Source organism: Lagenorhynchus albirostris, chromosome 12 (genome assembly GCF_949774975.1).
Source record: "Lagenorhynchus albirostris chromosome 12, mLagAlb1.1, whole genome shotgun sequence".
NCBI classification, from domain to species: Eukaryota; Metazoa; Chordata; class Mammalia; order Artiodactyla; family Delphinidae; genus Lagenorhynchus; species Lagenorhynchus albirostris.
In genome coordinates, this window is record NC_083106.1 from 66,341,743 (window position 1) to 66,355,694 (window position 13,952).

The 13,952-nt window shown below is 42.2% G+C and overlaps 1 protein-coding gene across 1 annotated transcript in view; it reads left to right on the top strand.

Moving 5' to 3' along the window:
- The window catches only part of MDN1 (midasin AAA ATPase 1), a 154,869-nt gene that overhangs the window by 125,459 nt on the left and 15,458 nt on the right, over positions 1-13,952 (top strand). The window contains exons 82-90 of the mRNA XM_060168184.1: positions 78-247; positions 994-1,155; positions 4,228-4,365; positions 6,760-6,901; positions 8,179-8,354; positions 8,791-8,940; positions 9,898-10,045; positions 12,600-12,916; positions 13,145-13,312. Of these exons, the coding sequence (XP_060024167.1) occupies positions 78-247; positions 994-1,155; positions 4,228-4,365; positions 6,760-6,901; positions 8,179-8,354; positions 8,791-8,940; positions 9,898-10,045; positions 12,600-12,916; positions 13,145-13,312 (1,571 nt within the window). The remainder of the gene's footprint in view (positions 1-77; positions 248-993; positions 1,156-4,227; positions 4,366-6,759; positions 6,902-8,178; positions 8,355-8,790; positions 8,941-9,897; positions 10,046-12,599; positions 12,917-13,144; positions 13,313-13,952) is intronic.

The following is a 13,952-nucleotide window of genomic DNA, read 5'->3' on the forward strand; positions in this document are numbered from 1 at the left end:
ATGATTATTGGATGAATGGAGATGAAAAGAGTTTGTTTTCTGTTACTTACCATGTCATTCTTTTCCGTGAATGAAAGAGGCAGCAGGCTTTGAGAGACTGCAGTCAGGACATCTAACAAAACTCTTAGAGGATGACTTCTGGGCCGATGTGAGCACTTTGCATGTGCAGAAAATAATTTCCGCTGTCTCTGAGCTCTTGGAGCGGCTGAAATCGTCTGGCGAGGATGGCACAGCAGCGAAGCACACGGTAACCAGTGGTTCCTTACAGGCTGCTTGCTGTCCAAGTGGGCTGAGCAGAGGCAGAGGGGGTTTCACCTTGCTCCATGTGGTGGTCCCAAAGCAGGCCTCCTCGGCAAAATCACTAAGAATCTCTTGATGTCTTTATACATGTAAACCTCACTGACAAACTTTGGAAAGCTTAGGGCTTGCTGGCTAAGGATTACAGTTGTAAGATGCGTAGGTGCAAAAATGCTGCCCATCCAGAATATCCATTATCTTGGGGTTCTTTCCCGTCCTGATCACATACTCCTGGGTATTCGATGTTAATGGTGGGTGTTGCCGCCGTAACTAAGGCCTGATGGCCGTACTGTGCAAACACCTGTCCCTTCACAGTAAGCCAGAAGAGGATGACGTTATCATCTCCATAAGTCCACAGAAGCAACTTATTTTTGAGGACTTGTAATTCTGTAGTATTGCCTCCAGTGCCAACTCTGATTCCCAGTAGAATTTGTATATAAACATATTTTTTAAACACCAAACAACTTTGTTAACTAACTGAGACTTAAGTGACTAAGAATTTAAAGTGTAGTGTTGTGAGGGTTTGTGTAAACAAGGAAGAGATCTCAGTGAGTAGGTGTTATGTACGTGTGTGTAAATAAAATGTACCATTAGTGACCTTTACTACATTGACAAGGTGGTACAACCACCGTCACTACCTAGTCACCCCAGAGGAGACCTGGTGTGAGCAGGCCTTTTGATCTGTTTTGCCCCCAGTTCTTCGCCCAGTCCTGCCGCTTGTTGGTGCGCCTAGTGCCCATGCTCTCCAGGTACTCTGACCTCGTCCTCTTCTTCCTGACCGTGTCTTTGGCAACTCACCGCAGCACTGCAAAGCTGCTCTCTGTGCTTGCCCAGATCTTTACGGAGCTTGCCCAGAAGGTAAGGACTATTTACGTGGAGCACCATGGGGAAGCAGGTACCCATGTATTCCATACCCATTAGTGTTTGGTTTGATGGGATTTTATTTTGGGCCTTCACAAATAGCAGGAGGTGATTTGCTCTCTCTGTGGATTTATATATATATATGTATATATATATATATTTATTTATATGTTTATTTATTTATATGTTTTTGTAGGTGGAAAGCAGTCTCTCAAAGGTATTAAGACAATTACAAAATACAATTTTTTTCCCTTGGCTGCGCAGCTTGTGGGATCTTAGTTCCCTGACCAGGGATTGAACCCAGGCCCTCGGCAGTGAAGCGTGGAGTCCTAATCACTGGACCACCAGGGAATTCCCACTCTCCCTGTGGATTTTTTACTTCTTTGTCTGGCCTCCTTTTACTAATCCTTTTTCCACTAAAGGTTTGGAACCTGAAGGTCCCTCACTGCGGAGCTCCCTAGACTCCAGAGTCTGTCTAAAGGCTGCTGCTTTCTGTTCACACCCTTCTTTCCTGGTCTCCAATTTGAAATCTTCTTCTGATAACTCTGAGCTAGACTTGTAGGACAGATGAATCCTTAAGGCTGTTAAGTTTTCGGTCGTTTATACTAACGCATGCTGAAATGGCAATGGGGCTCTTAATGTTAGGAGGGGCGTCTTTAATAGGGAAGTCATTCATCATTCAGCCATGTACCCAGTGCTGTGAAAATCACTGAAGTTATAGAGATTGTAGACCCTACCCTTGGAATTCAGGAGCAGCAGTCAGAACTAACAGGCCCAGCCTGGCGTGGTAAGTCCAGTCACAAGGGTGTCCGGTTCTGGGACTCAGAGTGAGTGAGTCACTTAGCCTCAGTTTCCTCATTTTACAAATGGGATTTGCATTTTTGTGAGAATCACCTTCAACTAAGTATATAGTTTTTTGTTTTTGTTTTGTCCCTAGTATTTTAAGATCTTTTCTGAATCTAAGTATAGTATAATAGGTGAGATGCACTTGAGGAAGATAGGAATTTACAAACTGAAGGTGAGGTCTAGGCTTCTTGTAAACAGTCAATCAAGAGTTCTTAGTTCTGAGTATCTGGAATACTGGAAATGGTTAAAAAAAAAAATGGGAGCAAGCCCGTGCCTTGTATCTGGAGGATAAATACGTATATTTGTTGTGTAATGGATAAATGAATGCCTCTCAGATTTACCCCCTCTATCTGATGGGCACTGAGCCAGTCTTACATCCCATCACTTCTTGGAGGAAACACTTGCATGTAGAAGACAGTGGCAGGACAGTGTATGTTGAGGGTGCCCTGAGATTTGGGTTAGCTACGTTTGTCCACTTGCACCATTTCTCTTGTCTGACAAGTTCTAGAATGACCGTGGGCTGTCAGACCTGTGTGTGTTTGGGGGTAGCGGTGTGGGGTAGAAGTGGTTTTGATGGAAGCAAAGTGTTGGGAGCTCAGTGGCTGTCCCAGCTGCAGCCACTGTAGTAACGTGACCTGCAGAAGGACATCCTGAATCTCCTTCCTTTATGGTTATTCTGCCTGCATCTAAACATATTTCTTTAAAATAGTGTATCTCACTGTCTTAACCAAAATGTATTTTTCAGTCGACTTTCCAAGAATACATGTCCTGAAGGTGAGTTTGCCTTTCCATTCATTTAAATGTCCTAATTGTGTTCCTATCCTCTCTGAGGAGTGCTGAGGGAACTTGAAAGTAGGTTAGACACAGTGCTAAGATAATAGATTTTGGGGAATTCCCTGGTGGTCCAGGACTCTGAGCTTCCACTGCAGTGGGGACACAGGTTCAATCCCTGGTCAGGGAACTAAGATCCCGTGTGCTACATGGCGAGGCCAAAAAAAAAAAAAAGATAATAGATCTTGGTTGTGATTAAAGCACTTAATCCATAGGAAACTAGTTCTGTGTAACTAAGTCAAAATCAGTGTTTGCTGGTCTTGGAACTTGGTCTTGTTAGTCGACAGCTTATTTGTAGTACATTCTCATCCTTAGATTGGCTTGATAGCTTGATCTTGATAGCTTGTACTTTCTCTGATAAAATTTCTGATTGAGAGCCATTATTTTCTTCTTTTTCTGTTCACTTTTGTCCCACACACTAGTAGTTGATATTTGGTTTTTTTGTTTGTTTGTTTGTTTTGCGGTACGCAGGCCTCTCACTGTTGTGGCCTCTCCCGTTGCGGAGCACAGGCTCTGGACGTGCAGGCTCAGCGGCCATGGCTCACGGGCCCAGCCGCTCTGCGGCATGTGGGATCTTCCCGGACCGGGGCCCGAACCCGTGTCCCCTGCATCGGCAGGCGGACTCTCAACCACTGTGCCACCAGGGAAACCCTGGGCTATTTTCTGACATGAAATACAGTTTTATTAACTCTTCACAAGTCTTGCTGTGTCTGACCTTGTTCTTAACTCTAGACCCCATTGCCATGCTGGGTGCTAGGGTGCCAGGTGCCTTGGCAGCAAACAGCCCAGGCTAGATACAGCACGTTCCCTGAGAGTGACAGATTTACTTCAAGAGCTGAAGGGGAAGGCATGTTTTTTTGTGTTGTAATAAACATGACTTTATTTGAGGAGCATCACACAAAATTTTCTTCAATGAAAGGAAATGAAATCTCTCACTTGTAGCATCTGCTTTCAAGTTGCTGTACCTCCGGGGTTACATGTCTTCTCTCCTTCCTTTCAGGCTTACTGATTTGAGAAGTAAAGGACAAAACCCCTTTGGGATTTAGACACTGAGAGTTTCTGTGCCGCACCCCGCCCCATAACTTGCTCCTTAAATACCGTCCTAATGTATACCTCATTCAGATTTTTGTCTTGGCAGATGACAAATTACTACACACCAGTGGCCTCCACAGAGTCTCAAAACCTTGTATATTAAATCTGATGTCAAGCTTTGAAACTGCATAATAACTGTTGTCACCAACAAAAGTCTACTGTACTTCAATCAGATTTAAAATACTGAGCTAGAAAAGAATTAATCATTTATTTACAGTATTTTCTCCTGCAGCAGGACTGGAAATCCCTTCTTTATTGCTTTTTTTTTTTAACGTAACTTTCACTCTTTTTATTTTTGAGGGATTTTGCTTGCCCAAAGAATTTATGGAAGATTCAGCGGGAGAGGGAGCGACTGAGTTCCATGACTATGAGGGAGGTGGGATTGGAGAAGGCGAGGGCGTGAAGGATGTGAGTGACCAGATAGAAAATGAAGAACAGGTACGTTTTCACAGGCATGAAATATGTATATAGTTTACAGAAGCTCACTCCTTTTTCACTATTTAAATTACATATATAAATGGTTTTTCTACTAGGTTAATGGTTTTCAAACTGTGATCTAGGCACCTAAGAATACTGGAGCTTAGGGAGTGGATGTAAATTAAAAGCTTAAAGACTACAGAAAGGAACTTTGGCAGCGCAGTCATTGGTTGTAGCTATAATTGGGGAGGGAAATGATTTAAAAATTTCTTATTTTAAATGGGAAAACTTTTGCTGATGACTTGTAAGGGAGCATTTTTGGTAGTGGTTCATTTAGGGATAAAAAGCTTGGCTATTTTAAGTGATAATTGCATTAAACAACAATGCCAGTGTTTGCTGTTAATAGGTTTTATTGTTGTATGTCTTTAAGACATGGTGAAATTTTTAAAATCTATATCCTTTTTTATTTGGAATCAAGAATGCTTTTGAAATATTTAGATGCTTTGGACTAAGATTGTTGTGTTGCTTTTTTAAATTCCAATCTCATTTGGGAGTGTTTTTTTAAACACACTACTTTTATTTGGATTAATCAACCGTGACTTGAAGAAAGAAGAGGTAGTGGAATTACTTTTTATCACTTATATTCTAAATTTAGAGCACTGCATAAATTTCTATTTAAGGTATGGTTATACTTACTGAAAATAATGGAACAAACCAATCCAAGCTTCCTCTCTTCCTTTGAAGGGAAAATTGGAAAGAAATAAAAAAAACAAAAGAGTAATGCTAGCGTTTATGTGGCATAGCTCTCGTGTACATTATGTGTGTGGATATATATACACAGATAACATACACATTATTGTTATTTTGGCCTTTTTCCGTATTTCTCAAATTTAACTTAATTAGCACACAGTAATTTGTTAATGGAAAAATAAAGGAAAAAGTAAACCTAACAGAAAAGTACAAATCCAATGTAAAAAACATTAAGTGGGATAGAAAGCTATCAGAACAATTTAGCAGTATCTAATAAATTTTAAATTGTGTGTGTTCTTTGACCTAGGAATTCCATGTTTTCTTGTACAAATGCTAATAAGGGTCCAAGATAATAAATATGTGTATAATGGAGTGTGTTTATACAAGGATGCTCACTACAGCATTATTTATACTGGTGAAAATTGTGAATTATTTAAATTATGATACTACTCATGCAGAGCAATACTATAGTTAAACACAATGAGATAGGTTTGTAAGTGACAACATGGAAATATATCTAGGAGACATTTTTTAACTTAAATAAAAAAGCAGACGGCAAAACAGTTTGTCAGGCATAATCCCTTTTTGTTGAAGAAGATGCGGGAGGCCGGTATTGGTATACCCCATCTATATTTCTAAGCATCTGTTGGTGTACTTACAGATTAAAGTAGGTGCCAGAACATCACCAGTGGTAATTTCTTTGGGAGTTTTGGAGGATGGTGGTGCTGGAGGAACTTTATTCTTTCTGTTTTGCTTAGAAATTTTTAAGTGAGATTGTATTACTTTTGTATCTTAAAAAAAGAACTTTAAAAATTCAGCTATAATGAAACATAACAATGTGAATCTTTTGCCCCCAATGCAGTGTAGATTATGTAGGAATATATAGTTTAAGGAAAAGTGAAGAAAATTACATTCACTGGCGAGGGATAAATTAGGAGTTTGGGATTAACATGCACACACTACTGTATATAAAACAGGTAAACAAGGACCGACTGTATACCTGTATAGGGAACTATATTAAATATCTTGTAATAACCTACAATGGAAAAGAATCTGAAAAAGTGTGTAGGTGTACACTTTGCTGTACACCCGAAACTAACACAACATTGTAAATCAACTATACTTCAATAAAAAAATAAAAAGGAAAGTAGTAGGGGGAAAAATTACATTCACAGTTGGATAATGTCTATGAGAGATCAAAGTGACAAAACATATTAAATTTATGGGCAATATAATAAGACTGATGAATTTTCTTTTACCCTACAGAGGATGCATAGTCTTTTTTAATATGTATGGATTAAAAAAAAAAAAATTCAGGGAAATTCCCTGTCGGTCCAGTGGTTAGGACTCTGTGCTTCCACCGCAGGTAGCCCAGGTTCAATCCCTGGTCGGGAGACTAAGATCCCACAAGCTGCATGGCTTGGCAAACAGACAATTCTCATGGAGAAAACCTCAACAAAATTCTATATTCTCTAACAAAAAATGTAATAAAACTGGAAATTAATTACAGAAATGTTAAAGCAAGTCACTAATTATGTGTATTTTCTCTCCCCAGAGATAATTTTATACCATTAATCTTGGCATTTATATATTCTGTTTAGAGCTGAATAAACATTAGTAATGTTACAGTGTGCATTTATGTTTCTATAATGCTTTTTGATATAGGCAGAAGATACATTTCAGAAGGGTCAAGAAAAGGATAAAGAGGATCCTGACTCAAAATCAGACATTAAGGGGGAGGATAATGCCATTGAGATGTCAGAAGACTTTGATGGGAAAATGCATGATGGGGAGCTTGAAGAACAAGGTTTGAGATTATCTGTCACTTCATTCTTATTCTTGAAAAATAAATATTTTATACAGGAAATTACATATTTCCAATAAGGAGCCTATTATACCCTTTTGGAACAAGTTGGTTCCTCTGCATAACTGCAGGTGGAAACATCAGTACATGCCTGTGCCATCCCCACCTCCGGTCAGAAGTCTCTAGTCCATTTTGGAGATTCTGCTCTTGAGTAAGCGGAGACGCTGCCTCTGATGTTCTGGCTGCCTCCTGCGCCAGATCAGTGACTCCGCAGTGTCCTTCAGGGAAATCCAGGAGAGCAGGGAGATGATCCCTGGCAGAGCTTGGCTCTCAGCTCAAGTGAAATTGTTCTGGGGAGGGTTTTTTAAATATATATTTTTTTCTAATTACAAAATTAGTAGACATTTGTTGTAGACGATTTGGAACAAAAATGCAGAAACCAAATCGATACCCTTTAGGCCTACCACCCAAATAAATCACTTAATCAGTTTTGGGTTATTTCCATTTCTTGCATGTATATATATAGACCCAGAGACCATAAGTGGTTCTATAGTCTGCTTTTTTCATTTAACTTATGAACATTACATGGCATTGAAAATTATTTGATAATAAGATTTCTTACAGCACATTATCATCTATCGTGTTGGAACCACAATTCAACTATTGCCCTCAATTTCTGTCCAAAGTTTAATCTGAAATACAGTGTCTTACTTTAAGTGAATGCCTTGCAGAAATGATACCTGACCTCAGAGTAGAAGAATGTATGCATGCCTAAGTAGTGTTTAAGGGTATAACCTTTGTCAAAGTAGACCTTGAACGAAGACAAAGGCAAGAAAATTCTGGTTAATTGAGCTAGACACATGATTTGAGATGTTGGGTAAATCATTGACATAGAGTATGTTGGAGATGGGGAGGAACCTTGGAAATTTCGTAGTCCCGCCTCATCATTTCCCAGGTAAGAAACCAAAACCCAGTGAAGTTGCTGAAGTCCCATAATGAACATTCTCCCAGCACCAGAACTAGGCATCCTGACAGCTGTTCCACCACCCTCCTTACAGTCTGTCGACATAACACGTCACAGACCTCCTTCCTCCTCCAAACAGTCTGCAAAACACAGTAGGACTACTTGAGATCTAAAGCATCTCCTCTAGGGTGTTCTGTAGAAACAGGCAGTAAATCCCAGGTAGGACCCTTGCCTGGCCCTTGCCTCTCCTACATACACAGGAACAGATCAATTTGGGGATCTGCTGAACTAAGCTCATCGCCTTCTTCCCTTTCAGAAGAGGATGATGAGAAATCAGACAGTGAGGGTGGAGACCTGGATAAACAGATGGGCGATCTGAATGGTGAGGAAGCTGACAAACTAGATGAGAGGCTTTGGGGTGATGACGATGGTGAGGAAGATGAGGAGGAAGAAGACAGTAAAACTGAAGAAACAGGACCAGGAATGGATGAGGTAATTAAAAGATTCCCTCCATCACATAGTCCCTAGGTTGAGAGGAGGCAGTCTTCCTCCCAAATACTACTCCCTGCTGTTCACTGCTCATCCTTTTCTGTCTTGGTTTTTCTTCTTCTGTTTCTTCCATCTCTGTTTCTTCTTTTTCCTCTGCTATCTAGGTTATCGATTGTCTTCACAGCTAAAAGAGTAACCTGACCTGCATGTTCACGACAACCCCCCACCCCCGCTGTTCACACACCTGCCCTCACTGCTGCCATCCGGGCAGACCTGCACGTTCCCTCCAGGATTACATATGCCCTTGTCGGCTGGATGTTTCCATGGGGTTGGCCCAATGTGTGTCTAAGAGCTGCGTTAGGTAGGGTCACCCTATGTGAAAGCAGTTTTTCATATTGAGAGTGAGGATTTTTGTGTTTTTTCTTCCTCTAATATTTAGGAAGATCCTGAACTTGTTGCTAAAGATGACAACTTGGATGCTGGGAAGTCAAACAGAGATAAAACCCAGCAAGATAAGAAGGAAGGAAAGGAAGAAGCAGAAGCTGATGATGAGCAAGGCCAAGATAAAATTAATGAACAAATAGATGAGGTAATGAGGATTCAAAACCAACCTGCTCTCCTGACTCAAGGCCAGGGCCACTGCAACGCACAGCTCCTGGGGTGTCTCAAGACATTTTTTTCCCTGCTTATCATTTGTTTTCCCATTGCCTCATAAGGGAGTGTGTAACAGAGCCTCTTAACCGGACATAAAATATCTAACTATTGGTTACCGATGAGGTGGTCTTCATGCTGTTTGGACTCATGCTGTAGTTTGGAAGCTAAAACCTGTGGTCCTTTTCTATATTTCTTCCCATAAACTTCCGTGTCCTCTTTGAGATTAAGTAACGCAGCACCTCTTATCGGTGGAGAATGTGCACTGAAAGTGAAACTTGAAATTCCAACATGAAAATTCAAAACATATTGGTAAAATTCTAATGTGTGCTGGTAATTTTAGGGAAGAGACACTGTATTCTCTCAGCATAACTACAGTTGACCCTTGAGCAATGTAGGCGCTGGGGGCACTGACCATCTGCAGGGTTGGAAATCTGTGTGTAACTTTACAGCTGGCCCTCTACATCCGCGGGTCCCACGAGCCGCGGATCTGTGTGGCACTGGAGCACGTATTTATTGAAAAAAACGTGCATAAGTGGTCCACGTAAGTAGACTCACACAGTTCAGACCTGTGTTGCTCAAGAGTCAACTGTGCTTTGAGCTGATTATATGTGAATGCTACACTTTTTTTTTTTTTTGCGGTATGCGGGCCTCTCACCGCTGTGGCCTCTCCCGCTGCGGAGCACAGGCTCTGGATGCGCAGGCTCAGCGGCCATGGCTCACGGGCCCAGCCGCTCCGCGGCATGTGGGATCTTCCCGGACCAGGGCACGAACCCGTGTCCCCTGCATCGGCAGGCGGACTCTCCACCACTGCGCCACCAGGGAAGCCCCTGAATGCTACACTTTTTAAAAGTTCATTTTTATTTTTTTTTCCTGTTCTGTCCGTTGTCCAAAGAGGGAATATGATGAGAATGAGGTGGACCCTTACCATGGCAATCAGGAAAAGCTGCCCGAACCTGAGGCCTTGGACCTTCCAGATGACTTGGACCTAGACAGTGAAGACAAGGATGGTGATGGGGACACAGACCGCGAAGACGGAGAAGGTGTGTCTTTTGAAACCTAAAGAGCCCGTTGGAAGTCACTGAAACTGAGCAGTAACAGATTTCTCTTCAGGCCAGTGTCATGGCCAGGTCATTATTGTGTCTGGTCAGCACAATTCCAGTTTGATAAAATTCCTCGCTTTTTCTTTGTTGTGTTTCTCCTCTAGGTAGACCTAAAGCTTGTAAACCAGCAGGTCTCTGTCACTCCTGTCATCTCCTATCCTGTGTTTCAGTGCTGCTGTCCCAGGCGGTGCTGTCACACACAGCTCCATTGCCCCACAGTGTCACCATTGCTCCATCTCATGGGTTGATGTAAACACCGTGCAGTCCAGGTAGAGCCAGGCCTCTCATGGAGCCCAGTCACAGCTTTCCTGGAAAAGTTGTTGATTGTTGTGCGTATGTTGTGTGCTTAGTCTGAAATATGAAATCATCATGGGGAGTGAAATGGAATAATCCCAAAAGAAATCACTTGGCATGGCAGTACTCTAGCGCCTCTGTCACCCAGTGTTCAACCCGAGTGTGACTCCTTGGGGGTGCTGTCTAGTATCAGAAGCTTGTGTACGCGGTGCCGCTGAAATAGAGAGCCCCCGTCGTGGTGGGTAACCAGATGAAAGGTGGCGCCAGCCAGGCTCTGCTTCTTAGTGAATCAGCTATATATGTAGAAAGCTATTACAAACACTATACTGGAAAAGAGCAAGTTACAAAAGAATTAATGAGAGGTACCATTTAGGTGGAAATGTAATACAAGAACCAGTACTATATATTATTTATGGATACATCAAATGTACAAACACATAGAAAGGAATAATATACAGTAACTTCAGGTTATAAGCTCTGAGGAAGTAGGAAGGGCGAAGGCATCCAGAATCCAGACAGCTGTGTCCAGAACCATTTATTTCTTAAAAATAAGTGACAAGTTTGATACACTTGTGGTAACACGTTAACATCTGTTAAATCTAGGAGGTGAGTATATGGCTCATAAATTTAAATGCATTTCTCACGTTTAAGGTATTTGGTAATTCGTGCTTAGAACAGTCTTCGCTCTGTGAATCTCTAGTTTACTTTTTTTTAAAATAAATTTAATTTTTATTGTTTGGCTACGTTGGGTCTTTGTTGCTGTGCATGGGTTTTCTCTGGTTGCAGTGAGCGGGGGCTGCTCTTCGTTGCAGTGCACAGGCTTCTCATTGCAGTGGCTTCTCTTGTTGTGGAGCATGGGCTCTAGGCACGTGGGCTTCAGGAGTTGTGGCTCGCGGGCTCTAGAGCGCAGGCTCAGTAGTTGTGGCGCACGGGCTTTGTTGCTCTGCGGCATGTGGGATCTTCCCGGACCAGGGCTCGAACCCGTGTCCCCTGCATTAGCAGGCGGATTCTTAACCACTGCGCCACCGGGAAGCCCTCTGGTTTTCTTTTTAAATGTAGTATAAGCTGCTGCTTCTAAGGCAGTTCCATTAACTTATAATTTTGGAATCTTACTTCAACCTTAAATTCAACAACCAAGCATAAAATTAAAATCCACTGAGAATCTAATAAGCCATTTGCCCTAGAAAAATATCCAGGCTCGTTTTAAGCTACTGTGTACATAAACTAAGAAGCAATTACTATTAAAAAATGTTTTTTTAAGTTTTATACAGTTCTTTCCATTTCTGGTTACTACGAAATATTGGCTCTATTCCCCATGGTGTATATAATACATCCTTGAGCCTTACACCTGACAGTTTGTACCTCCCACTCTCCTACCCTCAACACACAAGCACATACCCCCACACACGCACACACAGACACACACACACACAGACACACACACACACACACACACACACACACACACACACACACACTGGTAACCACTAGTTCTCTCTGTGAATCTGAAGAAGCAATTATTTTAAAGAATTATTTGCTAACAAAATAACTGATTTCTGAAGTGCCCAAAGTATAGAAAAGCTCTTTTAAATAAACAAAATGTTTAAATTAGATTGTTCCCATTTGAATATATGTTGTATTTTCTGTGTATGTTAAAGAATGATGTCTACCAATTATTCCCAGTGATAATTGAAAATTAGACTGGCATTTCCTATCTGTTCTAAAATATTCCTATTGTTATGGTGGCTTTTAGGATTTTTTAGTGGGTTACTTATTCTTTAATGAAATGCACCATCTAAACAGTTGTGTGCAATATGTAAGTACGGTTAAGAGCAGACGTAGGCAAAATTTTTCTGTGAAGGGTCGGTCAGATAATAAACATACAGTCTTTGCAGGTCATAAGCTGCAACAGAGTCGCAAATACTCAGTTCTGCTCTTATAGTGTGAAAGCAGCTGTAGGTAATACAGAATGGATGGGGGAAACACATAGGTAAACGGTTGGTGCAGCTGTGTTCCTGTAAAACTTGTGGAGAAATTTGCAGAAATATGTGGATGGCCAGATTTGGCCCAAGGACCATAGTTTGCCAACTCCTGGTTCGAGAATAATAATAAGACACTTGTGTAACTACATCCCATCTTAAGAAATCACATTGTTTGATTTTTAAATTCTGTGTTCCTTTTTTTGGTTTCATCTGTCCAGAAGAGAATCCTTTGGAAATTAAAGAGAAACCAATGGATACTGTAGAAGCAGGTCATGAAGCTGAAGACATAAACGAAGAGACTGAGGCTGACCAGAATGAGGGTCAGGGTCAGCACGAGCCTGAGGGAGGCTCCAGTGAAGATGACCAGGAGGAGGGGGAGGAAGAGATGGACACAGGAGCTGACGACCAAGACAAGAATGTTGCCCAGCATCCTGAAGAGAATGCAGAGGAGCAGCAGCAGTCTTTGGAGGACAAGGACGCCAGTGAGGAAGGTGCAGAGAAGGACGTCCCTGCTGACCAGGGTCTCCAGCCTCAGGTATCATGGCGGGTCTGGCTTGTCTTCGATTAAAAATAATGATGATGAGAAAAAGTTACCTTCTTCCCACTGGAATCTCTCTTAGGCTACTTTGCCAAGCAGCTCTTTGTTTCTGTTTAAGACCTGCTTCGGCCGGTCCCCTCCCTGCAGACTCCCCTTGGTGAGGGGGGCCCCCTACCTCATCTTCTTCCTCCAGAGCAGTTAATGCTGTGTTTGATTTCCCTGCAGATGCAAGAAGAAGAAGAAGGGGAGAACTCTGACACGGAGCAGCAGGTGCCAGAGGCTACGGAGAGGAAAGAGCACGACTCCTGCGGGCAGACGGGCTTGGAGAGCGTGCAGAGCGAGTGTGCCGTGGAGCTGGCAGGGGCCGCGCCCGAGAAGGAGCAGGGGAAGGAGGTGAAGGGCCCTCTTTGCCTCGCCAGCTGCCCCTTGGGAGGGCCTCTTCTCCCTGTCCAAAACCAAGTTCTATTTAGCAGTAATTGGGTCGTGTGTGATGTTTTTTTGTGGTTGACATCTAAAATATCATCTCCCATTCATTAAGAAAGTGGTCGTACGCCTATTTTTATATGCCTCCTGGAACAAATCCCAGAATACTTTTACACACTTTATTTAAGTGATGTGCTTAATGAGAAAAAGTTATTAGAGTGTAGCTCTCTGTGGGAGAATCAAGTTCAAATTATATTTTAGAAAGCTCCTAAGGAAAGAAGGGCTGAATTTGAGACTGCATGCAGTGGTATGGCTCTAGTATCTAGTAGTGCTTCCCTTTTCCTCGCTGTTCACCAGGCTTCTAAACATTTTAATTTCAAATGGAAAGTACCTCTTCATTCCTTGACGTAGGGTGATGTGTCTTTTGTGGCCCAGTTGGGGCACTGGCAGCCTGGAAGGAGCCCTGGAAGTTGGAGGGCCTGCTACTCAGAGGTTTCTCTGGACAACTCCCTTGGCCTCTCTGCACCCCTGCTTTCTCAGCAATAATTACAATGGTTTATATTTCTCATCCCCCTTCCAAACCATTTACTGAGCACCCATTAGGTGCTGA